Genomic DNA, 27,624 nt, shown 5'->3' with positions numbered 1-27,624 from the left:
GTTTGTAGAGCAAGTAGTTTGACCGTTTTTTACCGTTTATTATTCCTTGTCATTTCTCCCATAGGCGACTGAAACGGAAGATCTAAGACAATCGCGAAAACAGACGCACTTCCACATTTGAGAATAAGGTCAATATAGCCAACATATAACTTACAAGCTGTTAGTTAACAAGTTATAAATGACTTGTTAAGTGTATTTTAATGATTTATAGCCATACCTAATAAATTAGTAATTGATCATGAACAAGCTGCTTTACTTGTTAATTTTTACTTAAGCCAAAAAATTACTTACTAAAGACTTGTTAAGTGTCAGTTATTAGCTTATGAATGTTATTGGGACGTTGTTCTAAAGTTGCAACTATTCTTCATTTAATAACTGTTAGAAAATGAGGAATAGTTGCAACTTTAGAATAAAGTCCCCATAACATTCATAAGCTAATAACTAACAACTAATATACATATATATATATATATATATATATATATATATATATATATATATATATATATATATATATATAACTCACACTTTAAAGATATACATACATACATACATACATACATACATACATACATACAATTACCCAATATTGAAGTTTCCTAAACTATAGGTCGAATTATACTACAATTCACCACAGTATACTATAGTAAAAACTAAATAATACTACAGTATACAGTTACATTTGATTAGTTCACTACAGTTAATACACTATTAATACACTGTGTAATAATTCATTAATAATTACACCGTGTTAAAACTATAATATATACAGTATAACGCACTTTACTATAGTGTGGTTAAAAACAAAATATTATGTACTATAAACCACCATCATGTTTTATTTCATAGAAGTTGAAAATCGAATTTAATGAACTCCCTTCTGAGTGCTCGAATTAACTCACTCATTGTCATCCACTCTTTTAAGTTGACTATATTAGTGGACTAATGTATGGAGTGGTGAATGTGTATACAGTATAGGGGGCGATTTGGGATACAGTCACACACTACAAGACACAAAGTGCTCACACCAGTACACAATTATAAACGTGACGATGTGCCATCAGACAAACAACCGTGTAAAAGCGGTGAATCAATAATGCCAGGCCAACTGTACATGAAACATGCCTCTCAAACACATTTAAATACACACAGTATGACAGAAAAGCCTCATAGGGAAGCGTGTTCAAACCGGAGTGACACCCGTTTGAGTGTGAACAGGAAGTGCGTCTGCAAACACGTCCCCATTTTTGCAACATCAATATAAAAAGTTAGATTTTTATGCTTTATAAAATGTGTGAATGTACTTTTAAGCTCTTCTAAAAGCCTCTTTTGAAATAGGTTGGAGATATGAACTTCTACCAGACATAAATCTCAAAGCATGGTGACGACAATTGAGCGCTTAAAATAACATAATTGATGTTGAAACCTGGAAACGTGCTTGTTGCTAGGAGACATAATAGTAGTGGATAAGAGGTCGCACAGCAGTGCATTGTGGGTATGTATAAGGGGACCCACCTCTACCCCTGTGCCAGAGCTTCCTGGCAGGCTATTAACTTCACTGCTTTTTGCGCCCTTCTGTAAGCAAGAACTTCCTTGCGTCTTTATGGCCAACACAGAGGGGAACAAATAGATTTGACATTTAATACGGACCCTTAATAATGACCAGTAGAGCTGGGGAGCTCAGCACAGCACCACGATGCATGTTAATTTACTTAGCGATTGAATATCCGTGTCTGTGTGCAGGTCTGTTGTGTATAACAGACTTTGATGATGAAACACAAACATACTGGAGGTATGATAAGCTGCTTTTATCGGATATGAGCACTTAGGCTGATCACATAGAGCCTGGAAAAGATCACAACTGATGAAATTGCACTGAAATACATCAATAATCTCATATTTAAAGGTGCACTCTGCTTGCGTAACACTCATTAAGAGTTCTACAAATAAAGGAGTAAATATGTACAATTCTAAGTAAATACAATAAATGAAACAATCTATAAAAATGTCATTAAATTTTAGAATCAAATATTAAAAAGCAATACAATTTCTTCAGAAAATGTAAAAATAAACGAAAAGAAAAAAAAGAAAAAGAATGAATGAAAAAATTTATATTATATTTATATATTAAATATTTATATATATATATATATATATATATATATATATATATATATATATATATATATATATATATATATATATATATATTTCAATGATTTTGATATTAGTCTGTCCAATGTAAACAATAAAATAAAATAAAACAAAATAAAAATTTTATAAAAAAAAAAAAAAAAAACATTCTTCTGAAAATAAATAAAAATAAAATATTCTGCTGAAAATATATAAAAAAATTAAATAAGAATAGTAACGGGGATATTGGTCAGCTCGATGTAAAAAATTAAATAAAATATTCTTTTGAAATAATATTCAAAAGAATATTCTTATATATATATATATATATTTGAATGATTTTGATATTGGTCAGCCCAATGTAAACAATCAAATCAAATAAAATAAATAAAATATTTATTAAAAAATAAATATTCTTCTGAAAATAAAAATAAAATATTCTTTTAAAAAGATATAAAATAAAATATTTTTCTGAAAGTTATAAAAAAAAAAATAAAAAAAAAATATTCTTCTAAAAATATACATAAAAATAAAATAGGATTATTGACTGCGATATTTGTCAGCCCGATGTAAAAAATAAAATATTCTTCTAAAAAAAATGATAATAACACACACACACACACACACACACACACACACACACACACACAAATAATAACACACACACACACACACACGTTAAAAATAAAAAATTTTATGATATAGTATGATCTCTATACCAAGTTGTAAATCTAAACAATAAAATAAAATTTCTTCTGAAAATGTATATGCAATATATATATTATAATGTATAATATATATTATATGCAAATTAAAAATTGAGTGATTTTGCATGATCTCTATTCCAAGTCCTAGATGACTGAGATTTTTTTCAGCAAAATGTAAACAATTACTGAGTGCACCTTTAATACATAATAAAACTTCTGTGATTCAATCAAACAAATGAAGACGTTTATAGTCTGAGGCTGAAAAAGATGATAAGACCTGAAATGGATTGCATCTCATTTTTCTGATGAATATTAGTGATTTTAGTGAAATGCAACATCACGAAAAAATAACAAGATGGTGACCGTCAGAGAAGAGTAAATAAAGTGGAACTTACAGGGTTTGCGCTAACCTTAGAACTCTGTACATGCAAAAGAAACAAACAAACAGAAAAAACAAAGACAGAAAAAACAGAGAGAGAATTAAAGGGAAAGGGGTAGCAAGGAATTAGAGAAGCAATACAAACTACAAAAAGCAGCAAGAAAAGAGGGTTATTAAACAACCGAGTCAGTAAGTACTAGGAAAAAGCTACAAAAATGTTTAAAAGGTTAGGTTGCAGGTAAGATGTCAAACAACAAAGGAGAAGAAAGCAGCAAGATTAAGGATCGGGTTCATATTTAAGGTATTGTACAGTGTAAGAGCTCCAACAGAGAATGAAATTTGCCATCAGCAGCACTCGAGGATGTGTCTGTCTGTGGTCAAAACTGATCTGGAGTCAGCACTCCTACATTTGAAATGTGTCCTGACACCTCATATGTATAAGACGAGATACGCATTGTTGTCAACATTTGAAAAATTCAGCGATATTCACTACAACAGAAACAACTTTTTCTTATAAAAAAAACTCAGTTGAAGTCAAAATAATTCCCCCTCCTGTGAATCTTTTCCCATATATTTCCCAAATGATGTTTAACAGAGCAAGGAATTTTTCACAGTATTTCCGATAATATTTTTTCTTCTGGAGAAAGTCTTATTTGTTTTATTTCGGGTAGAATAAAAGCAGATTTAATTTTTTAAAAACAATTTTAAGGTCACTATTATTAGCCTGCTTAAGCAATAATTTAATCAGTTGTCTACAGAACAAACCATTGTTATATAATAACTTGCCTAATTACCCTAACTTGCCTATTTTACCTAGTTAAGCCTTTAAATGTCACTTAAGGCTGAATAGTATCTTAAAAATATATATATATAGTAAAAATATAATATACTTTCATCATGGCAAAGACAAAATAAAGCAGTTATTAGAAATGAGTAACTTAAACTATTATGTTTAGAAATGTGTTGAAGAAAACTTCTTTCTGTTAAGCATAAAATATACAGGGGTAATAATTCTGGCTTCAACTGTACCTTCCAACTGTACTCCCCCCTAGAATAGCCCCTTAAAAGTAGTGCTTTAGGGATGTTGTACTGGTGTGGAAGTCCACTAGGGGGCGCTCGTGTGCCACTTACAGATGGCGAGGTGGCAGCAGAGAGCAACGGCAGGATCCCACCACAGGCAATAATGATGTTATCAACCATCTGAGAAATGAGGTGGATGGTGTTGTGGACAAATATAATGTTCTCGTTACTGTTTACGAAGTCCATGACTGATTTCGTCGAGTGGCTGAGAGAAAGAAAGAACAGAGAAAAAGACAACAGTGAAGACGTGTGTAAAGAGTACAGCACAGTGTTTAACATGTTTAACTTACTGTGAAGAAACACTAAAGAAGTTACAGACAATTGTGTTGTAAGATGGTTGTTGGTTCTGGAACGACATTTACTTGAGATTATATAAAAGGGGGAATGGTAGGGTTGGGGTTGAGGACTGGGTTGTTAAAAGACCAATATTAGATTTCTCAGTTGGTCATTTCACGCAAATACATAATTTTACTGCTTGTTCAAACTACATATTTTTGGGGGATAACTTAATTGTTTCATGTTCAATCTACTTCAATTTGCAAAAACATTTAAGTTACCTTAATCGATTTGTGATAGGAATTTTTAGTGTACACTCCAAAAACTATTTTGCTGCTCGTTTAAACTACTTATGGGAATTGAGTTTAAATGACACAATTTCTTGGGACAACCTCATTTTTTTCTGTTCAATCTACTTCAATTGGTTACCCTGAATGAATTGTTGAACACTGCATTATTTACTGTGTAAGACCAGACAGAATATGAGGACATTTTTTGAGGACAACAGGATTGTGTAGAAAATCTGTGGATGTATGTGGAATGATTGTGAGAGTATAGTAACTAAAAACTTAACACATAGAAAAACAAAACAATGTAAATAAGTAAAAACAAATAAATAAAACAATTGTAAATAAAACAACCTTTCTTCTTAAAATAAAAATATATATGTATAATAGACTTTATATGCAAATGAAAATGTAAATGATTTTTTCAAGACTGGGATTTTGTTAAGCACAATGTAAATAAAATAATAATAAAAACAAATAATAAAATATTAATTAAAGAATTCTTCTAAAAAAAACTGGGATTTTGTTAAGCACAATGTAAATAAAATAATAATAAAAACAAAAAATAAAATAAAAATAATTAAAGAATTCTTCTGAAAAAAAACCCCAAGAGAATTCTTGCAATTTCTGCACAGAATTATGTACAAAATATGTGGATTTATGTGGATTGATTTTGAAAGTATATATATATATATATATATATATATATATATATATATATATATATATATATATATATATATATATATACATACATACATACATACATACATACATACGAATATATATATATATATATATATATATATATATATATATATATATATTCTGAAAATGTATTAAATAATATGTAAATATATTTTTTATGTAAATGAAAATGTAAATGATTTTGCATGATCTTTCTATTAAGGGATTTTGTTAAGCACAATGTAAATAATATAAAATTAAATATTCTTCCGAAAATAAATTTAAAAAACATCTGAGGACTATTTCTGTGCAGAATCACGTACAAAATCTGTGGATTCAAGCAAAATAGTTTAGAGAGTATAGTAACTAAAAACTTAAAACATGAAAAAAAAAGATTTTTAACAATGTTAAAAATAAATAAATAAATAAAAATTCTTCTGAAAATGTAAATATATGTAAATGTAAATATATTATAAAAAAAAAAACTTCAGAGGACTATTTATGTGCAGAGGTATTTACAAAATCTGCTGATTTACTCAGAAAAATTTTAAAGTATTGTAACTAAAAAAGTATTGCATATCCAAATTAGAAAGTCTGTCATATAATAGATCTACTAAAAAACAGAAAATATTACTTTACAAACTGTATTGTGCATATATCATATGAACATGTGCTTATTATTTAATAATATCACTGTATTAATAAAAAATAAATAGATATATTTACGCATATTTACACACAGATTCCCTGTGGGTCTAGTCAACTCGACTTTTTAACAAATAATATCAGTAAAATATTTTTAAAAATAAATTATAATCTTGGGGTAGATGTATGCAGGTTTAATATCAATGTTTTAATGTAAACAAATATGCTTATTTGTGCAAGTTTTATAAATATAATTAGTTTTTGTGGAATATATATAAACGTAAAACGTTTATTTATTTATTTTTTGTTGTGATGTAATTTCTGCTATAATTTAATATTGGTATAGCTATGCAGGAGTTTAAATAAACCTTAAACCTTATTCCTGTAGGCCACAAAGCCTCATACCTCCTCCACATGTGTACATCGCTTTCCAGGGCGAATAATAAGTCTGTGAGAAGGCGCTGGTGCATGGGTGACCACTTAAATTCTGGGATACGGAACATGGTAGTGCGAGGGCCTGGGCTGAACTGCCGCCGCTGTTCTTCAGTCATAGGCATTCCCCGGAAACCCAGATCCACACGCAGGTCCCTCTCCATCTGACCTGACATACGTCCATGAAGAGCCTGCAGGAAAGCACCAATTCAATCATTAGTTTACTCACCTTCATGCTGTTACAAATCTTAAGTGAAACAAGATGTTTTGAAGAATTTGAGTTCAATTCAATTCAAGTTTATTTGCATAGTGCTTAAGTAAAGATTTAACTAGTACATAACCTAGTGTTAACCAAGAGAGTAAAGAGCTAAGTAGTATATATCCCTTTACTGTTTAAGTAAACAATAGGTTAAAACAAGTACATAACCTAATGTTAACCAAGGCAGCAAAGGGATAACTACTACATAACATAGTGTTAACCATGGCAGTAAAGATATAACTAGTACATAATCTATTTTTAACCAAGACAGCAAAGAGATGACTAGTATGTTAACCAAGACAGCAAAGAGATAACTTGTATATAACCTAATGTTAAATAAAACAGTAAAGGGACAACTATTACATAACCTAATGTTAACCGAGACAGTAAAGGGACAACTAGTACATAACCTAATGTTAACCAAGACAATAAAGGGATAACTAGTACATAACCTAGTGTTAACTAGGACAGTAAAGGGATAACTAGTACATAACCTAGTGTTAACCAGGACAGTAAAGAGCTAACTTGTGCATAACATAATGTTAACCAAGAAAATAAAGAGCTAACTAGTACATAACCTAATGTTAACCATTACAATAAAGGGACAACTAGTACATAACCTAGTGTTAACCAAGACAATAAAGGGATAACTAGTACATGTTAACCAAGACAGTAAAGGGATAACTAGTACATAACCTAATGTTAACCAAGACAGTAAAGGGATAACTAGTACATAACCTAATGTTAATCAAGACAGTAAAGGGACAACTAGTACATAACCTAATGTTAACCAAGACAGTAAAGGGATAACTAGTACGTAACCTAATGTTTACCAGGACAGTAAAGTGCTAACTTGTATATAAAAATGTTTACCAAAACAGTAAAGAGGTAACTAGTACATAACCAAATGTTAGCCAAGACAGTAAAGGGGCAACTAGTACATAACCTAATGTTAACCAAGAGAGTAAAGGGACAACTAGTACATAACCTAGTGTTAATCAAGACAGTAAAGGGACAACTAGTACATAACCTAATGTTAACCAAGAGAGTAAAGGGACAACTAGTACATTACCTAATGTTAACTAAGAGAGTAAAGGGACAACTAGTACATAACCTAGTGTTAATCAAGACAGTAAAGGGACAACTAGTACATAACCTAGTGTTAATCAAGAACGTAAAGGGATAACTAGTACATAACCTAGTGTTAATCAAGAACGTAAAGGGATAACTAGTATATAACCTGATGTTAAATAAAACAGTAAAGGGACAACTAGTACATAACCTAATGTTAACCAAGAGAGTAAAGGGACAACTAGTACATAACCTAATGTTAACCAAGAGAGTAAGTTAACCAAGAGAGTAAAGGGACAACTAGTACATTACCTAATGTTAACCAAGAGAGTAAAGGGACAACTAGTACATTACCTAATGTTAACTAAGAGAGTAAAGGGACAACTAGTACATAACCTAGTGTTAATCAAGACAGTAAAGGGATAACTAGTACATAACTTAGTGTTAATCAAGAACGTAAAGGGACAACTAGTACATAACCTAATGTTAACCAAGACAGCAAAGAGATAACTAGTATATAACCTAATGTTAAATAAAACAGTAAAGGGACAACTAGTACATAACCTAATGTTAACCAAGACAGTAAAGGGATAACTAGTACATAGCCTAATGTTAATCAAGACAGTAAAGGGATAACTAGTACGTAACCTAATGTTTACCAGGACAGTAAAGTGCTAACTTGTATATAACAATGTTTACCAAAACAGTAAAGAGGTAACTAGTACATAACCAATTGTTAGCCAAGACAGTGAAGGGACAACTAGTACATAACCTAATGTTAACCAAGAGAGTTAAGGGACAACTAGTACATAACTAGTGTTAATCAAGACAGTAAAGGGATAACTAGTACATAACCTAGTGTTAATCAAGAACGTAAAGGGATAACTAGTACATAACCTAGTGTTAATCAAGAACGTAAAGTGATAACTAGTACATAACCTAGTGTTAACCAAGACAGCAAAGAGATAACTAGTACATAACCTAATGTTAAATAAAACAGTAAAGGGACAACTAGTACATAACCTAATGTTAACCAAGACAGTAAAGGGGTAATTATTACGTAACCTAATGTTAACCAGGACAGTAAAGAGCAAACTTGTATATAACAATGTTTACCAAAACAGTAAAGAGGTAACTAGTACATAACCTGGTGTTAACCACAACAGTAAAGGGACAACTAGTACATAACCTAATGTTAACCAAGACAGTAAAGGGATAACTAATCCATAACCTAATGTTAACCAAGACAGTAAAGCAATAACTAGTACATAACTTAGTGTAAATCAAGACAGTAAAGGGATAACAAGTACATGACCTAGTGTTAACCAAGACAACAAAGAGATAACTAGCACAGAACAGAATGTAAACAAACAGTAAAGGGATAACAAGTACATAATGCAGTGTTAAAGACAGCAAAGCAATAACTAGCACATAACCTAGTGTTAACCGTGTTGGTAAAGGGATAACTAGTACATAACCTAGTGTTAACCAGCACAGTAAAGGGATAACTAGTACATAACCTAATGTTAACTAACAAAGTAAAGGGATAGCTAGTACATATCCTTAAGTTAACCAAGACAGTAAAGGGACAACTAGTAGATAACCAACACATAACCAAGTATTACCATTGATTAGCAAACCAAAAGAAGAATAAAATCAATCAATGAGATAATAAGTGATTCGCACCTGTGTGGTGGCCGTGGTCTGAATCTTCTTCATTTCTTTGTCTTTTCCATCATCAGATCTCTCGGTGTCTGAAGTGGTGCTGGCTGCGTCCCCTGAGCTCTTTCCAGCCCTGGCGTCCCCAGACTCCTGCTCTAAGCACTCTGCTGTCCGGGCCGCAGCTTGAGCCTCAGCCTCTGCCAGCGTGCTGATGTCTGCCAAGGAGCTCTGCAACTTAAACCCATCATCCTCTAGGCCACTTGGGGTTTGCACCAGGTCTGAACCACAAGATGTCATGTGGGCCAGCAGACTGAGATCGTCACTGGCACTTGAAGTGTGTGGCGTTGTAGAGCAAGGGGGTTGATCGGGACTGGGCAGCACCAGAGGCTCCGTCGACGCCAACGAGGGAAGCAGCTTCTCATCCACCTTTGGGAACAGGAAGCCATTGTTGCTGGGAACACTGTCCTTCTCATCTGCGAGGGTTATTAGAGGACCCATGTTCCCGTCATCTTCAGTCAAACCCACCACGACACTTTCCTCCTCTTTGGGGACAAGGCTCCCGTTGAGCTTGTGAACTGCAGCACAGTATGCGCTGTCTAAAAGAGAGTCTACTTCCACCAGGGGGCCATTCTCCATCCCTCCTCCTCCTCCGAGTACCTCCGGGGACAGATCCAGATCATCTAATTTAACCTCAGTGGCCTCCACCTTCTCTGCTTTTATGTCCACCAGCAGGTCGTGGACTTCTACACGAACCCCTGTGGCTGAACTTTCGGCTTCGCTTTCTGGACCTTTGGCTTCGGCTAGTAGGATTCGAGAGTCTGCGTTCTCTCCGTAGTCCACTTCGCTCTCTGGTGTCTGTGTCTGAGATGTGTCGTCAATCTCGCGGATCTCCAGGTTTCCATTGACTGAGGTGGGTTGAGCAGACAGGCCGGATATTGTGCTGACGGAGCCTTTTTTCCCCTTCTTGATGTTCTCCTCTTCTTGCCGTTGGTATTCCTCATACATCTTTGCCAGGTACTCCTTATGCGCCTCGTAGGTCACCTAAAGGGGTCAAGATCAAGGGTTGTAGTGTGAATCTACATTAGTCTTGGTCTACTTTTTATCATCTGCACCCTTAGGTTATACACAATTTTACTAAAAAAACTTCCCTGACTTTTCCAAGACTTTAAAGTAGGGGTCTCAAATTGGTGGGGGCCATGTCAGTGACTGACATTCCATAGGAGGGCCATTTCAGCATTCAAGCACAAGAAAAAATGGAAACCTGATGTAAGTGATGCACTCAGACATTCTACCCCAGAGTATATGCACTCACAGCTCCTTCTTTTTGTTTGCTGTTGTATATATTGAAGGGGTGGTTTGAAAATTGCTATGAAAATACTCCAATATAATAATAGACATATTAATAAAAGTTATGATGTCCCAATCTATTAAACGAAAAGTTTAACAGATAGCGTAAGACAGCAGAAAGCAGAATGGGTAACTTTAGTGACTTTACTGGCAATTGTTCTTCTCAATATTATACTTAATCTAGGGACATTTATACTTGCAAAATAAAAGAAAGTTTTGTAAACAAAAAATAAAGTATTGTGCAAAAAAAAGATAAATAAATGCAAAAAAAAGTAAATAAATGCAAATCTCCAAAAATTTATTTGTAAGAAATAAAAATTAATTTTGCTAAGAAAAATAAAGAACTGCAAAGTGAACATTAAGTTTTGGGAAATAAAAATGAAAATTGCCAAAAAAAAAAAAAAAAAAAAAAAAATCTGCAAACAAAAATTAAACAGTGCAAAAAATTTTTTTTCAAAAATATTTGCAATTTCAAAAAACAAGAAAAAAAAAACTTCATATATATATTTGCAAAACATTTTTATAGGGTTGCCTTTACAAAACCCACCCAGTCAATTGTAATGCTCAGTTTTAAATGACCTTTTTAGTCAAGCGTGAGTTTGTGATACTGTTTTCACTTTGCACTTCACGTTTCTACGTGTTTCATTTTGTGGCACTGATTTGACAAGGGGGCGGAGTCAGAGGAACTTGGGCGTTTACAGCAGGCGTTAGGTGCAAAGTGAAAACCGCATCACAAATTCACGGTTGACTAAAAAGCTAATTAAAATGAGCACTGCAATTGACTGGGCGAGTTTTGTAAAAGCAATGCTATAAAATTTTTTAGGCAAATACATACTGTATATATGAAGTTTTTTTTGATATAGCAAATATTTAACTTTTTTTGCTCTGCTTAATTTTTGTTTGCAGTTCTTTTTTGTTTGCAAATTTCAATTTTTATTTCCCAAAACTTAATTTTGCCTTTGCAGTTTGCAAAAACCTTTTCTTGGGGGAAACAATTGGGGGAAAAATGAACAGGGGACTAATAATTCAACTGTATATTCAAGAACACAGATATTTGTTAAACAAATTTCCATGACTTTTCCAAAATTTTGTGGATTTTTCTGTTTTTTTCAAAACTTTTCCAGGCCTGGAAAACGCTATCTCAAAAATTCCATGACCTTTTCAGGTTTTTCATGACTGTATGAACCCTGCACAACAATGTTTTTAGCCAAAAGTGGGAAACTTTTTATGCGTTTTGCCTGTTCGTTTACATGATAGCAGCATTTTTGCAACTGAAAAAATCATTAATCTTTTAAGTGGAAGTTTCTGAACATGCCGCCATTGTCATGTTCATGTAAACACCAGAAAATTATATTTGGTAGTGTTGTTGTTGCTCAAGTGTTTACGAACACTTAATCATTAAAAGTGTGGGGATTTACTTCACATTACAACTGTGAGTGGAGACGTATCTGATTTATACTTCTGTGTCAAGTGATCGACCCACAGGGCCTGCCTCGCGCGTAGCTGTGCATTTATATTTCTGCGTGCTGTTTGCGTTGCTCTGCAATAACACTTTCAAAATGCTATCTGGAAGTAGGCTTTTAATGTCGACTTTCTTCACTTTTTTCTGAACGCTAACCTAATGTACATGAAGCTAAAACTCGCTCATTTAGAGGTTAGAACTGTGGATGTGCAACAACTTCAATTAAAACTTTAATGAGGTAAACACAAAACAAAAGTTGACATCTGGATCTCACAGGACTCGCGACTCTTCATGCTGCCCGAACTCATCACCGATCCCAAGGCGACCAATCACAGAGCTTGCGCTACGTGTCATTGCAACGTGTGGTTACATTTTTGAGAGGTGTGTCTCAGTGTCGGCATCAGCCACGGCGAGGGGTATGTGACCGCATGAAGGCTGCGCTGGACCATAAGCGTGCGCTTGACGCATACTATAGGTAAAAATCAGCCTTTAAAGATACTGTATGGCAAACTATACATAGACACAGCATGTCATCACTACCCTACAGGTACTGTTTACATTTACGAGTCACATTGTTTACATGTTACATGTAAACAATGTGACGACACCTATTACTGGCCTGGCAAATGTCATACAGCATTTTCGGTCATTTATACAGATGTGTAAATGCGGATCATTTTCCTCCCCTCACCTCGACACCTTTGTCATAAATGGTATTACTTTCACTTTTTGTTATCAATATTATTATCACTGTTCTGACTTGTCCTGTTATCTGTTCATTATCATTATTACAAGTATTTATACCATTATCATTATTAAGGTTGCAGTTGTTGTAGTTGTAGCGGTAGTTGTAGTAGTAGTCATTGTAATAGTATCGATTGTTACTGAATTATTGTTATTGAGTAATTGTTATGGAGATTATTGAAGTAGTAGTTCATGTAGTAGTAGATGTCATTGGTATAGTAATAGCAGAGGCAGTAAAGGTGTGGTTGTTACAGTAGTAGGAGTAGTCGTTGTTGGTGTAGTAATATCAGTAGTAGATGTTGCTGATGTAGATGTAGTAGAAGTGATTGTGGTAGTAGTAGTAGTAGTAGCAGTAGACGTTGTATTAGTTAGAGCAAACGCTATAGTAGTATCAGTAGTGGTAGTCATTGTTGTAGTAGTATCAGTATTAGAAGACATTGTAGTAGTAATAGTCGTGGTTGTGGCTGTAGTAGAAGCAGTAGTAGTTGTAATATAAGTAACTTTCTGTAGTAGTAGTTGGTGTAGTTTTATTTATATCTGTGACACTTGCTTCATTTATTGACTGTTATTGTTCCTTATGTTTGTACTCTGACCTGTCTACCAGGTTACCTTTACCTTTACATGCATGCATACACACACACACACACACACACACACACACACACACACACACACACACACACACACACACACACACACACACACACACACACACACGCACACACACACGCACACTCACACGCACACTCACACGCACACGCACACGCACACGCATGCACACGCACGCACACACACGCACACACACACACACACACGCACACACACACGCACACACACACACACACACACTCACGCACATACCAGTACCTGACTATATTGTTGTTGTTTTTGTTTTGTTTTTGTTTTGTTGCTTTGTATTTGTTATTTGTTGATGTTTTCTTGTATTTGTATGATTTTTGCATTTTCTAATTTAAAAAAAAATGCGGATCATTTTAAAAACATTGCCATGTAAATGTGCAACTTCTTTTAAAATTGAAAGGAAAAACTTGTCCCTTATTGGCTACATCGTTGTCATGTAAACATAGCACTAGATGGAGTCAATCAGATCATTTCAACTCTTAATCAAATCAGCAAAAGCAGCTGATCTGTGCTTAACTGAAATCAGAAGAATATTCCAGTTAACATGACCTGAAGGCAGGCCATAGTGTTTTAATGCAGACGGTAAAAATAACAACCGTTCCATCCTCCTCCACAGACAAGAAATGCATTACAACCATTAAATGCGAGCTTACAAAACTAAATATACCAAAGAAAATGGGCTAAGAGCTGCAGATTGGCTTGCTCTAACCTTGGAGTGGGCGATAGAGAGTGTGTCCACCCACACGCGCCAGCCTCCCCACTCGTACTTGATGGCGTGGTAGAGCAGGATACGGAATATGTTGTAGACCATTTCGGTGATCTTCTGCTCCTCCGGGTTCTTTGGGTTAATGTAGCCCAGAGAGAACATCCAGTCCTGCCACACCGAACACTGCAGCAGACACCTACACACACACACAGACAAATTACAATGACACCATGATGCCAATTTGGATAGACTAACGACTAATTATTCACTCAAGCAGAATTAACTGAGGTAAAAGCGTTGAATGTTTATGCAAAGGAGCAAAAATCAAGGTCTGGGGGTCTCCTTTTGGAGAAATTATTCTCCCCTGGGTCGTGTTTGAATCAAAGGGGGCACTAAATATTAATGAAAGGAGACGTTATTACAGAATAAAAGAGCAGGGGCTTAAATCCCCCTGGCACCCTGCCCCATGTCACTGTTACAATACAGTCATGTTTGTGACCCCTGTTGGCAAACTGAGTGGGAATCTGCACAGGCTAATTACAAGCTACAGGCAAAACAAGTCAAACACATCTAATATGGAAAAATGTGAGGTTTTCACAAGCTTAGTTTATTAAGCTTAGTTTATTAAGCATTCAAATGCTCCTAATATCAATTCAACATCTAAAATGATCTTTTTCTTCGTTTTTTTGAGAGATGTAAAACGTTTTTGTGGGTAAATTTGAGGTTTTTAATAAAAAAAAAGTTCAATAAGCCCTTATCTAATGATCCAAATGCTCTAAATATCAATTGCACATCTAAAATTATCTTTTTTTGTCTGTTTTTTTGAGAGATGTACTACATTTTTGGGGGTTAATTTGAGGTTTTCACAAACATTAGTTAACTAAACCCCCATCTAATGAATCAAATGCTCCAAATATCAATTAAAAATCTAAAATGATCTTTGTTTGTCTGTTTTTTTTAAGATGTACTGCTTTTTGGGGAGTAAATTTATGGTTTTTACAAAGATTTGTTCATTAAGCTCTCATCTAATGCTCCAAATATCAGTTACACATCTAAAGTTATCTTTTTTTGTCTGTTTTGAGAGATGTGTTGCTTTTTGGAGGGGTTAATTTGAGGTTTTCACAAAAATAATTTAATTAAGCTCTTGTCTAATGATTTAAATGTTCTAAATATCAACTGCACATCTAAAATGATCTTTTTTGTCTGTTTTTTGAGAGATGTACTAGGTTTTTGGGAGTAAATTTGAGGTTTTCACAAACATTAGTTAATTAAACCCACATCTAATGAGTTAAATGCTCCAAATATCAATTAAACATCTAAAATGGTATTTTTTTTTTAAGATGTACTGCTTTTTGGGGAGTAAATTTAAGGTTTTCACAAAAATTGTTCATTAAGCTCTCATCTAATGCTCCAAATATCAGTTACACATCTAAAGTAATCTTTTTTTGTCTGTTTTTGAGAGATGTGTAGCTTTTTTTGGAGGGGTTAATTTGAGGTTTACACAAAAATAATTGAATTAAGCTCTTGTCTAATGATTCAAATGTTCTAAATATCAACTGAACATCTAAAATGATCTTTTTTGTCTGTTTTTTTGAGAGATGTACTAGGTTTTTGGGATAAAATTTGAGGTTTTCACAAACATTAGTTAACTAAACCCACATCTAATGAATTAAATGCTCCAAATATCAATTAAACATCTAAAATGGTATTTTTTTTTTTTTTTTTTTTAAGATGTACTGCTTTTTGGGGAGTAAATTTAAGGTTTTCACAAAAATTGTTCATTAAGCTCTCATCTAATGCTCCAAATATCAGTTACACATCTAAAGTAATCTTTTTTTGTCTGTTTTTGAGATATGTGTAGCTTTTTTGGAGGGGTTAATTTGAGGTTTTCACAAAAATAATTGAATTAAGCTCTTGTCTAATGATTCAAATGTTCTAAATATCAATTGCACATCTAAAATGATGTTTTTTTGCATGTTGTTTAAGAGATGAATTGCTTTTTTGGGGGTGTAAATTTGAGGTTTTCACAAAAAATTGTTAATTAAGCTCTCATGTAATGATCCAAACATCAATTACACATTTAAGATGATCTTTTTTGTCTGTTTTTGAGAGATGAACTGCTTTTTTTGGGAGGCAAATTTGAGGTTTCCACAAAAAATTGTTCATTAAATCCTCATCTAATGATCCAATTGCTCCAAATATCAATTGCACATCTAAATTGATATTTTTGGAATGTTTTTTAATATATGTCCTACTTTTTTTGTGTGTAATCAATCAAATGCTCCAAATATTAATTACGCATCTACACTGTAAAAAGTGCTACACTCACAAAGTTGGTTCTATCTACTTTAAATAATTGCAATCTAGTTAATTTTATTTGTTTTATACCAAAAAAATAAAATTTGCTTCCTCTTTACTTAAAATATATCAGCTTTTATATAACTGTATATTTTGAATAAAACTAATGCAGTTTATTTGATTAGATTTTTGTACGTGGTTATTGTGTAGAATAAATGTTATAAAAGTGAGTTGACACAGACAATTTATTAGAGCAGCTGTCGATGTGGGCAGGTGTTCATAAAACGTGATTTTAATAGTTTGGCGTGACTCCTTTTTCATTGCCCGGGATTTAGCAGGCAGACGCAGCTTCTGCAATGGTCGACATCAACTGCTCCCAGCAGCGGATCTGATTAACACGGTAAGTTGCTAATTTAGCCGAATGATAATTGTAAAGTCATGCAAAACTGCTGTCTTCGCTAGGCAGGTGAGGTTTTAGCTTTGTAAATTGTACTGTAGCCTCAGGTATGTTAACAGTTAGACTGCTCTCACATGGAAAGCTAAGTTGGCTAACGCTAACCAACGCTAGTTTATGCTAACGATTAAAAGTGATATTATTGAGAAAAAATAGTGAAAGTAGTTTTAAAACACTTAGTAGGTATAACTAACGTTGCAGAACCGATTAACAAGGTCACTGGTGGGCGGTCGGGGTGTGGGGGTTCAGTTTGTTAGCGCTAACTTAGCTAAAGTTAGCTCACCTAAGTTATAGCAGCACATTAAGGATGGATATTAAATGCAGAAACGTATGCAACAGTTAAGTAGTTTGTGTTTAACGTAAGAGAAAGTATAACTTAAAGTTTGTGTTTTAGAGATTTAGTCCATAAGTTTTTTAATGCTGCATAGTGAATAAATTACAGATTTACAATTTATTTTAACTTAAATTACATTTACTACTGATGTTTACAGAACCATTTAAATTGTATGCACCTCATTCTAAAATGCATGTTCTTGGTCTTTAGATACCAAAGTGATTTTGTTACCTGTGGATCTTCAAACTTCACATCCAGGTAAGAAAAACATTAGATACAACTACAGCTATAATTATTTGCAGGCAGGTAAAACATTGGTAAAATTGCAAACAATAGTGGGCTCCATAGAATTAACTTACATTTGATATCTGAAGTTTTTTTATGTGTGCAACAGTAAAAACAGTATAAAAATATCCTAATGCAGTTTCTTATTATCTGTCAGTCTTTCAATAAAGCTAACTGATAACACTGAATCACTGAACTGTCATTTGCCAGTGACATTAATTAAATGTCAATTAAATGTAGCTTTAGCAAAAATTTAATGTAAACCTTAATGTAATGTGTAAAATGGCAATGTATTTATTTATTTAATAAAATTTGTATTATGACGTGCAAAGTTTGGTGCAAAATGAAGATGACAATTAAATTATAGAATTTGTATTCTATAATTTTCATATAGCCATTTTCAAACAGTTTTAATATCTAAATTAAATACACATTCTTATGCTTTATAAGTTGCCAAAATAAACAAAAAATGTAATACCTAAATTTTAACAATTCTTTGATTGACAGGAAACCACAATGACATGCACTGTTACACTGAGTAAAATCACAGTTTTCTTTAAAATTTGATAACTAAAAACACCTGGAATAATGTAATTACACAACCTCTATAACCTTTTTTTATTTTTTAAATAGAAGTTAGGTAATTTTAACTAAGGTAATTTTTAACTGATAAACTAAGGTGTTTCACCCATGCATCATTCTCACTGGACTTTTGTAACTTCACTTGTAGTTATTTTCTATTTAGTATTTAGCTATTTAATGTTGTTTGGTAGCAACCACCTGAACTCCTGTTTCTTTTTGTCTCTACCAATAGAGTTGTGAGGAATCAGAGGTGCATGCGGCTGCCCACGGGAAAAATTTGCCATCAGCCCAACACAGTTTGGATTATCATAGGACTGTCAGAGGTTTGCCAAACCTGTCAAATGCATGATGGCTCCTGTTTGGACTTACCGATGTCCTCGACTTCAAGTATCCATCAAAACTGTATACATTTGAGATATATTAGAGACTCTTTGTGGGACTGGACATTATGCATCCTAAATCTTCATCAAAATATGCAAATCTCCTCACTGAGTTGCCTTAGATGATTTCTCAATAGGATCTGGTATTATTAATGTTTTTATTTATGTATTGTGTACGTGTAGCCACATTAATGGCCTATTTTGTAGTCACTATTAAAAGGAACATCGATTGATATTGAATACATGTTATGGTCTTTAATCCATCTTTCCATTCTTATTTAATTGTTATTGACAGGAAAGTCTGTTTATCTGTTTTTACTAGTGTATATTGTGCTTACAATATAGAAACGAAGATTTATTTTCTGAGGTTACAGCCAGAAGTCAATTAAATTAGTTTTAAATGACAAATGCATAGTTAATTTTATTTAGATCATTAAGTTCATAATACTTAATTAAAATGAGTACAGTCAACATATAGCAATGTATAAGTAAGTTAAGTTTAACAAAAAAAGTAAGTTTATCTGATTTGAGTAATTTTAGAAATATTAGTTGGCTCAACTTAATTTTATTGCATTTGTTTTAAGCAATGTTTTAGTGTTTAAAATACTTAAAAAAGGCTGGAAGTTGAATCAACCTAAAACGTCCGATGCAACCACTTGCCTCACTTTTTATAAGTTAGATCTAAGTAACATTTTTTACAGTGTAAAATGACCTTATTTGTCTGTTTTTTGACAGATGTACTACTTGTTTGGGGGTAAATTTGAGGTTTTCACAAACATTTGTTAATTAGGCTCTCATCTAATGGTCCAAATATCAATTATACATCCAAAGTGATATTTTTTCTGAGATGTACTGCTTTTTTAGGGGGTTAATTTTAGTTAAAGTGGTGATAACCATTCTTTCACAATAAGAAAAACAACAGTAAGCAGTATAAAACATGAACCTCATTTCTGTTACAGACATTTAAATAAGAATTACTGAGATACAATTGTTTTTTATTTTGGGTTTAAACACTGACATTTCTATGGTAGTTATCAAAATGTAAGTTCCATATGTACTGTAACACGTATTCTTGACAATACAATAAATTCTCAAATCTTTGCTTTGATTTCAGTTTGGATTTTCGTTACTTTTTCTCTTAATTTTTTTTTTCGACTTTATTGACATGCAAAGGGTGGCTTGGACATTTTTTTTGTCCAATGAGTCACAGTTTAATAACACTGCTAAATGTAATGTATTACAAAATGCAAGAATCAACACCCATTTCATTAATTTATTCATTCATTTTCCTTCGGCTTAGTTACTTATTTATCAGGAATCGACACAGTGGAATGAACCACCAATTATTCCGGCATATGCTTTACACACCGGATGCTCCTCCAGCCGCAACCCAGTACTAGGAAAACATCCATTTGAACACATTTTAATACCTGAACTGTTATAAGCTATCTCACATCACCTAATTATGTCCATGTTTAATTCATTTAAGTCAGCGGTTCTCAAACTTTTTTCATCAGGTACCACCTCAGAAAAAAAAAATTGCCACTCTATGTACCACCATAATGACCAGTGTTGAAATAAAGTAGCGTAGTTGGCCAAATTAAGCAGCTACAGCACTGCACAGTTCAAAAACGAGTCATATTCATTCAACAGAATTATATTCCACACAAAATATGAAGCTGATCAGTTGGTTCTTGTCTCATGGAGCAGCATTCTGAAAAGTTAAGACGTTTTCAACTGGGGACACCTGGAATACGCAAGTGCATCGTGCTGCAGTTCTTACTCATTTTACTAGCCTGGGGGTTAAATTTTGCCACTCTAGTGACCAAGATGTTACAATAGAATACGGTCATTTTTCAAAATAAATGATTTTTCAAAATAAATGATCGTTTAAACTCGGATAATAAATAAAACGGAAATAATTATAGATTTTTCGTACGGCCCGGTACCAATTGATCTATAGACTGGTGCCGGTCTGTGGCACAAGGGTTGGGGACCACTGCTCTAGCCCGTATCTGCTCTGCAAGCACCACACACCTATTTCTCTAGTTCTGTGCCAACTGAATTGATTTTTAATAGCTGATGACGCGATGCACTAAAGTAAACATTATAAGCAATGATTAAAATTGTATACATTTTTTCATTCATTACTCAGTGATTTCCTCCGTGTACCACTGGAAGTATGCCACCACAGTTTGAGAACCACTGACTTAAGTAATGACCCTGCAATCCCTCACAAATCAGACGTAAATCAAGCTCTGATCAGAATTTCACACACACAAAAAAAGCAAGTGTTAAGAAGCGAGCTGTTTATGAATGCTGGAACTCATCTCAGATTTTCAACACGTCTGAATGCTGGGCTGGTTATGGAATACAGAAGCAAGCAGTCCCACTTCACCACTGCTAAAATATGCATTGTGATTTTGGTATGCAGTTGTAACCATGGCAGCAGCTGACTAAGTGGGCCTGGGTGCAGGATGGTGCGCCGTGAGCTTGTTTAGGACACACACACATACACGGTTTGATAACATTGTGAGGACAACCCCTAGAAATAGTGATTTTATACTGTAAAAGCTGTATATTCTTTCCTCCTACCCAAACCCTAAACCATACAGGAGGCATTCTGCATTTTTTACATTTTTAAAACACTTTATTCTTCATTAGCATGTTCACCCAAGTCCCCGTAAGTCTGTGTGTGTTCAGGTTTAAGTCCCCATCAGGATATAAAAACAAGAACAGACAGAAACACTTGCACGCACGCACACACAAACACACACACCAAGCTTGTTAATGAGCACATAACGCTAACCTAAGTGCAACAGGTCAGGTTTAGCCTCTCCAGGAGTCCATAAAAGGGAACAATGCAGCCAGAATGCCACTTCAAATCTTCATTTGTTAATGCATTAATTATGACGCTAATTGATTTAATTGGACGGAGCGTGTTTCCTACTGAGAGGGAGACGCTAAATGCTTTTGATGTTTGCATACAGCATGCATGTGCAAAAACATTGTAGTGTATATGCTTGGCTTTCTGAGGAAACGTTATAATATACAAAAAAGGGAATTTGCATGGCTTTTGTGTTTGCAATTGGAATTTTGTTGGGTATTTATATAAAGAGTTGAAGTCAGAATTATTAGCCCTCCTGAATTATTAGCCCTGCTGTGTATTTTTTATTTGTTTCCACATATTTCTAAACATAATAGTTTTAATAACTCAGTTTTAATAACTGATTGCTTTGCCATGATGACAGTTATTAATATTTGACAAGATATTTTTAATTTAATATATTCAATAACAGTTTGTTAAATATAAAACGCAATAACTTTCCACATGTGTTGGGGGCTGCATGCTTTATACATTAATTTAGCAATTTATTTAATTCATTTTATTTAATTAAAGATAATTTAATTATTATATTTAATTATATTTTTATTCGTTTTATTTTTTAGTTACAGTATTGTAGTAGGCCAATTCAAGTTTCTTAATCGGCGTAAGGATTATGAGTTAAATTATTTAGCATCAAAAAAAGCATTTTAATATTGGTAAAGGTGTCGGAAACTTTTGCAAAGCATCAAATCACCGTCATATTAGCTGTCAAAACGTGTCAAAGAATGAGAATGTTGGGCACGTCTATTTTCATAAATTGTGCTAAAGCTGGGTCGGTACCTTAAAAAAGTACACATTTTTATCTAAAAATGCCATTATAATAAACATTCTCCCTTGGAGAGAACACCCTTATTACTTATATTTATATATTACATATATTTTCAAAGTGCAAATTTCATAAGTTTTGTCTATATTATATATGGTTAAATAATAACTAGTTTCTAGTTCTACCAGTTACTTCATTGTTTGTCCCGCCTACTGCTCTCCCTGGTTGGCTGTTTCACTTTTCACTACTGCAACCAATCCCGTCACTGCTTCATCCTGATTGGTTACATAATAACCATACATATATACAATAGAGTAATACTAGCTATACATATAAGTTTAAGCTTCCAGACCTGCTGCTACAAAACGACCCTGGATCGTGTAAAATCGTAAATAATCAAATCCAGCTAATTGAGTAATGTAGGAAGAACAGACTCCTGCTTTTATTCTAGCTAAAATAAAACAAATAAGGCTTTCTCCAGAAAAAAATATCATAGGAAATAATGTGAAAATATTTGAAAAAAAAAAAAAAAAAAACACAGGAGGGCGAATGATTTTGACTTCAACTGTATTGTCTGTGTCACAGTTTTAAAGGGACAGTTCACCCAAAAAATTAAATGTCCTCTTTTATGAATGCATATCTTCAGTTGAACACAAAAGAAGATATTTTGAAGAATGTTTGCCATTGACATCCACAAAAAAACATAGAAGTCAATAGCTGAACATTTTTATTACGTCTTACTCAAACCGGTTTGGATTAAGTGAAGGACGAGTAAATAATGAATAATCATTTTTCAAATTGAATAAGAAAAAAATGGAAATATCATGAATTATTGATTGCAAATAAATTATGAACTACGCTCAGTCATAATCTAAGTTAGGTGGTTTACTATTGGGCTTTAAAGGGGTCTTGACAGGAGAAATTACTGATCTTTTAATCTACAGTTTAATACAGGATTTTCAGACAGATTGATATTAAAAGATGATGCTGTGTAGACTATATTGTACTGTACTGTATATTGCACCTTACAAGACTGTTTGACATGTACTGAGCATTAATGCGTTGTTTTTATACTAAATCACAGCCATTTAAGCTGTGCTAATGTGTGCGAAGGGCTCACCGTCTGTTCTCTCGGCTGTTGCTAAAGAGTTTGATCATGTCGGACAGGAAGAGACGCCGTACTTCCATCAGCTCAGCACTGGGAGAGGAGCTTTTAAGCAACGTCGCCACAACCTTCAAAATCACTGACAGATTTAAAAAGACAAGACAGAGAGAGAGAGAGAGAGAGAGAGAGAGAGAGAGAAAGAGAGAGAGAGAGAGAGGGAGAGAGAGAAAGCGAGTGTTAGGACATGAAGGGTGCTGAATTTGATTTGCTACAATAATGAGAAATGAATTGATCAATAAACACATACTGGGGTTTTGGATCTTGACCGTGGAATCGGGTTCTGGATGCGGCTTGTGCACCACCTGAGTGCAAACTTGTTCTGTTAAGATCTGCATGGGGCAAAAACAGGACGATTAGACCATGTTTTCACTAAACATTATTCAAATGCATATTCTAAAAGCCCATTAGTTATGATCTCTCCCTCATTCGCATAAACAGCCCAATAATGGCACTCCATTATCCAAGCTGGAAATATGATCCTTTTAAGTAACCAGTCTGACGCGACGAACTCATCCAAGTCGTTATATTCTTTTCTTGTGTTTATTTGTTCTTCAAAGCAGGAACAATCCTTTTCTTTATATAACGATACAATATGGAACAACGGTCAAAAACTGTATCACTCCGTCTCTTCCTCTCTTTACAACAAGGATATGACGTGATCAGTCATCAATAAGCAAAGGTATAATTAAAGCATGCAGTAATAATTTAAACATTATTTTGATTGTAGACAGTGTAAATGCAATAAACATATAACAATAACTATACATAATATTTTACAATTTGCATAATAGATATGGCTCTAACAAGCCCTGAGTGAGAAGCAGCCGTCAGCCATTGGACTTTTTACATGCTGAAGATTATGTCATTGACTAAGAGGATTATTATTGGGCATTTTAGAATGCACATATTAATGCTGTAGACTTCTTTTGAGATCCTTTTTTTTTTGACATTTTCAAAGAGATATAACGCTAGTCCTGTTTTTGAATCTGCTACTATGCTGATGCATAGGCATTTGTAGCTCCCCCCTTTTTGAAAAGAGCACAATCTCATTTGAATTTAAAGCGACAGTGTTATGTGCCACCACGTATTCATTTATGACTTGCTTTTGTGTCACATTGTGGTTTTCTTTCTGCCTCCCCAGTTCACTTGCTTGTCCCGCCTACTGCTGTCCCACTACTGCAACCAATCCTGTCACTGCTTCATCCTGATTGGTTACAGCTTTGCAACTCAGATCCAGTTTCAGCCAAACCCCTTATGCCACCTCTCCTTTAAAAAATCTAACGGCCTAGTATGGTACGGTTCGGTACACTTTTATTGCCGTTTACATTGTCAAAAGGTCCAAAAAAGTGAATCGTACCAAACAACCCTTTCGGAAGGGTACCTAGCACAACAAAAGGGTACCAAAAGGCGGAGTGAGACGAGCAGCTGAATGCTATTGGTTACAGATGTACGTTACTAGCGCATGCACAAGCTAGAAGAGTGAAAACAAAGGAAGCACCATTTTTAAACACACAGTCGAGACATTACTTCGTAATAATATATACATATAATAATGAGCCAAGGTCGACCAGAGCTCAAACTAACCTTGTCGTCATCTTTATGAACAGCCACAAAGCCAAAAAGAAGAGCAGAATCTACCCTGTGCCACATAGTTGTTTACAAGCGAGTGCTTTTTTCAAATTAAAAACAATGAAGTTCTTGAGCTGATGATAATAACGTGCACGTGATTATGGAAGTGCTTCTGACAGAAACAGTCACACGTGAGAGTGAAGCGCGAAAAAACAAAGGAGAAGCCGGAAAAAACAAAGGAGCAAATGATTGTTTCAGCAACCTAAAACATGAACAAACTGCCATGTATAACTATTATCATCACCTTTTGGACTATTATGAACTCTAAGTGACGAAATTAATTTCTATCAAGAGGTTACATATTCTGGTTAGGTTTAAAGATACAGATGAGAGGTTTGCACTGACTGTAGGCTGTGTGTTGCTTGTTGTTTTTGAAGTCAAATGAGGACTAAATGGATACTGTTTGTAGTTTTTCTGTAACTGGGAACTTATCGGACACTGGAAGGGTCTTTAATTCACACTGTGTTGTTGTTGTTTGAATTGTTTGTTGTTTGAAATTACAGGAGTTTTCCGGGAGAAATAACAAAACGATTGGTCTGAAATGCGCAATATTAAATAAAATACGCAGGTATGCACATGACCTGGGTGTTTCGAATGGTCAGGAGACCTGGGTGTTTCGGATTATGCATCGGTGCGGTGTTTCGAAACATTTGCATTTCGGGATCTCGACATTGTGTCGAAACTTCAGTTTCACGTCAACCATCCCAATAGGTAAGTCATGTGACACATCTCAACACATAGGTAATGTAATGTTTTTTTTTATTTAATGCCATGTCAGCAACCAAGGCTATTTTCATGGCAGGAATCTTTCAACAATAAATATACAATTTAAAAATCAACAAACAAAATAAAACATAAATTAAATAAGATTGTTTATGTTAATACATGATCAAAATTCTAAAATCTTTTCTGGTTTCACATTGTTAAAAATGTCCTTAAAAGAGTTTTCATAAAAAAGTCTTCTGGAATCAGTAAAAGCAGGACAGTCCAGTAAAATGTGTTTTATAGTAAGAGGAGTTTTGCGGCACAAACACCGAGTAGGGTTTTCACCTTGGAGCAAAAAACCATGTGTTATTCTCGTATGCCCAATACAACATCTGGTTAAAAACTACTTGATCAAATCGATTCTTAAAATGTCTTAAAATTCTGTGTGAGATTTCGTGTTGAATTTCATGTAATTAATTATTTTCTAATGCATCCCATTCAACACGTAGGTTTACAACTGTCTAGATACAGTAGGTAAGAGGGTGTGTGCCAACCCTTGTATTTTTGGTTAAGTTGTTAGTGTAGATTAGACAGGATATCATTGACGTTGAAGATTTATTTTTCGTATCTTTTGTTTGCCAGATAAGATTAGAGGGAATTATTTTTGGATATCAGTAAGATTGTTTTAGTTTTGATTGGTTCTTTTCTTTAGCGCCAACCATAGCAAAAAAAAAAAATTGTTGTTTATTGTTTCTAAAATTATAAATAACTTACTTACTGTTTCACCATCAGCACTTGTAAATAAAACACTATTATTTAAACACAAGTTATTGCTGTCTGCCTTTACTTTAGAGCAAAATTTTCCTTTGAGTTTCTGTTTTAACCAAATCCTCAGACCAAGTGTGCAACCCCACTCCTCTAGACCACCCAGGGGTTGTAACAGACAGTCAGGCTACATTAACTTTATTCAGTTCACTTATACCGCATGTCTTTGGACAGTCAGACTTTACTACATCCAATCAGCTCGCAGCAGAAAAAACAAGCCACGCCCACTGTCTTCTCATTCAATATTCTGTTTCTCATAGAACTGCGACACAATCAGGGCTTTACATTAACTTTTTTGATCACCAGCCACTGTGGCTAGTAGATTTCCAACAATACTAGCCACTTGCCATTTTCACTAGCCACAATTTTTTTGTTTGGAAAATATATTTTATATAAAAAAATGTGACTTTGACATGCTAAAATGACTTGATTTAGATGTTGTGCTGTCCACATGCCTCCTCATTTATTTCACTGTTTGTGTGTGTTGTATATGAGCTTGCTCACTGCGCATGAGCAAATGGGTTGTGTCGCATTGCAATTGGTTTTTATTTCACATGACTTTTTAGGGCTCAGAATAAAGGTTTTACCAAATTCATCTCTAACCATATTAAAAAGAAATAATTATTACTTAGCCACATATTTAAATGTGTCAAAACAAGCAAATATATAGTTGTATACATGCACTTTTTATTCAACAAAACTTTATTATTATTATTATTTTTTTTTAAATTAACATTTAAAAAGATCTATTGTTATGCATCTAAAATATGCACAGTAATCTGTCCTGGCTAAAGGTCC

The 27,624-nt window shown here is 33.9% G+C and overlaps 1 protein-coding gene and 1 long non-coding RNA gene across 46 annotated transcripts in view; one reads left to right on the top strand and one right to left on the bottom strand.

Annotated features, from left to right (window-relative positions):
- The window catches only part of nbeaa (neurobeachin a), a 340,332-nt gene that overhangs the window by 70,881 nt on the left and 241,827 nt on the right, over positions 1 to 27,624 (bottom strand). For 13 of the 45 annotated variants that reach the window (XM_073913943.1, XM_073913947.1, NM_001013500.2 and 10 more), the window contains 8 exon segments: positions 23,915 to 23,996; positions 23,623 to 23,746; positions 14,520 to 14,712; positions 9,643 to 10,659; positions 6,600 to 6,817; positions 4,351 to 4,504; positions 3,236 to 3,259; positions 1,516 to 1,599 (listed from right to left, as the gene is read on the bottom strand). In XM_073913943.1, the coding sequence (XP_073770044.1) occupies positions 1,516 to 1,599; positions 3,236 to 3,259; positions 4,351 to 4,504; positions 6,600 to 6,817; positions 9,643 to 10,659; positions 14,520 to 14,712; positions 23,623 to 23,746; positions 23,915 to 23,996 (1,896 nt within the window). 45 annotated transcript variants of the gene reach the window in all.
- Positions 17,141 to 19,089, top strand: LOC141376426 (uncharacterized). The gene is made up of 3 exons (XR_012386456.1): positions 17,141 to 17,214; positions 17,813 to 17,860; positions 18,702 to 19,089. It is a non-coding gene; the product is annotated as an uncharacterized lncRNA (long non-coding RNA).

The sequence above is a fragment of the Danio rerio genome, chromosome 10, assembly GCF_049306965.1.
Source record: "Danio rerio strain Tuebingen ecotype United States chromosome 10, GRCz12tu, whole genome shotgun sequence".
NCBI lineage: Eukaryota > Metazoa > Chordata > Actinopteri > Cypriniformes > Danionidae > Danio > Danio rerio.
The sequence above is the reverse complement of the archived record's forward strand: the minus strand, read 5'-3'. Positions and strand labels throughout refer to the sequence as shown.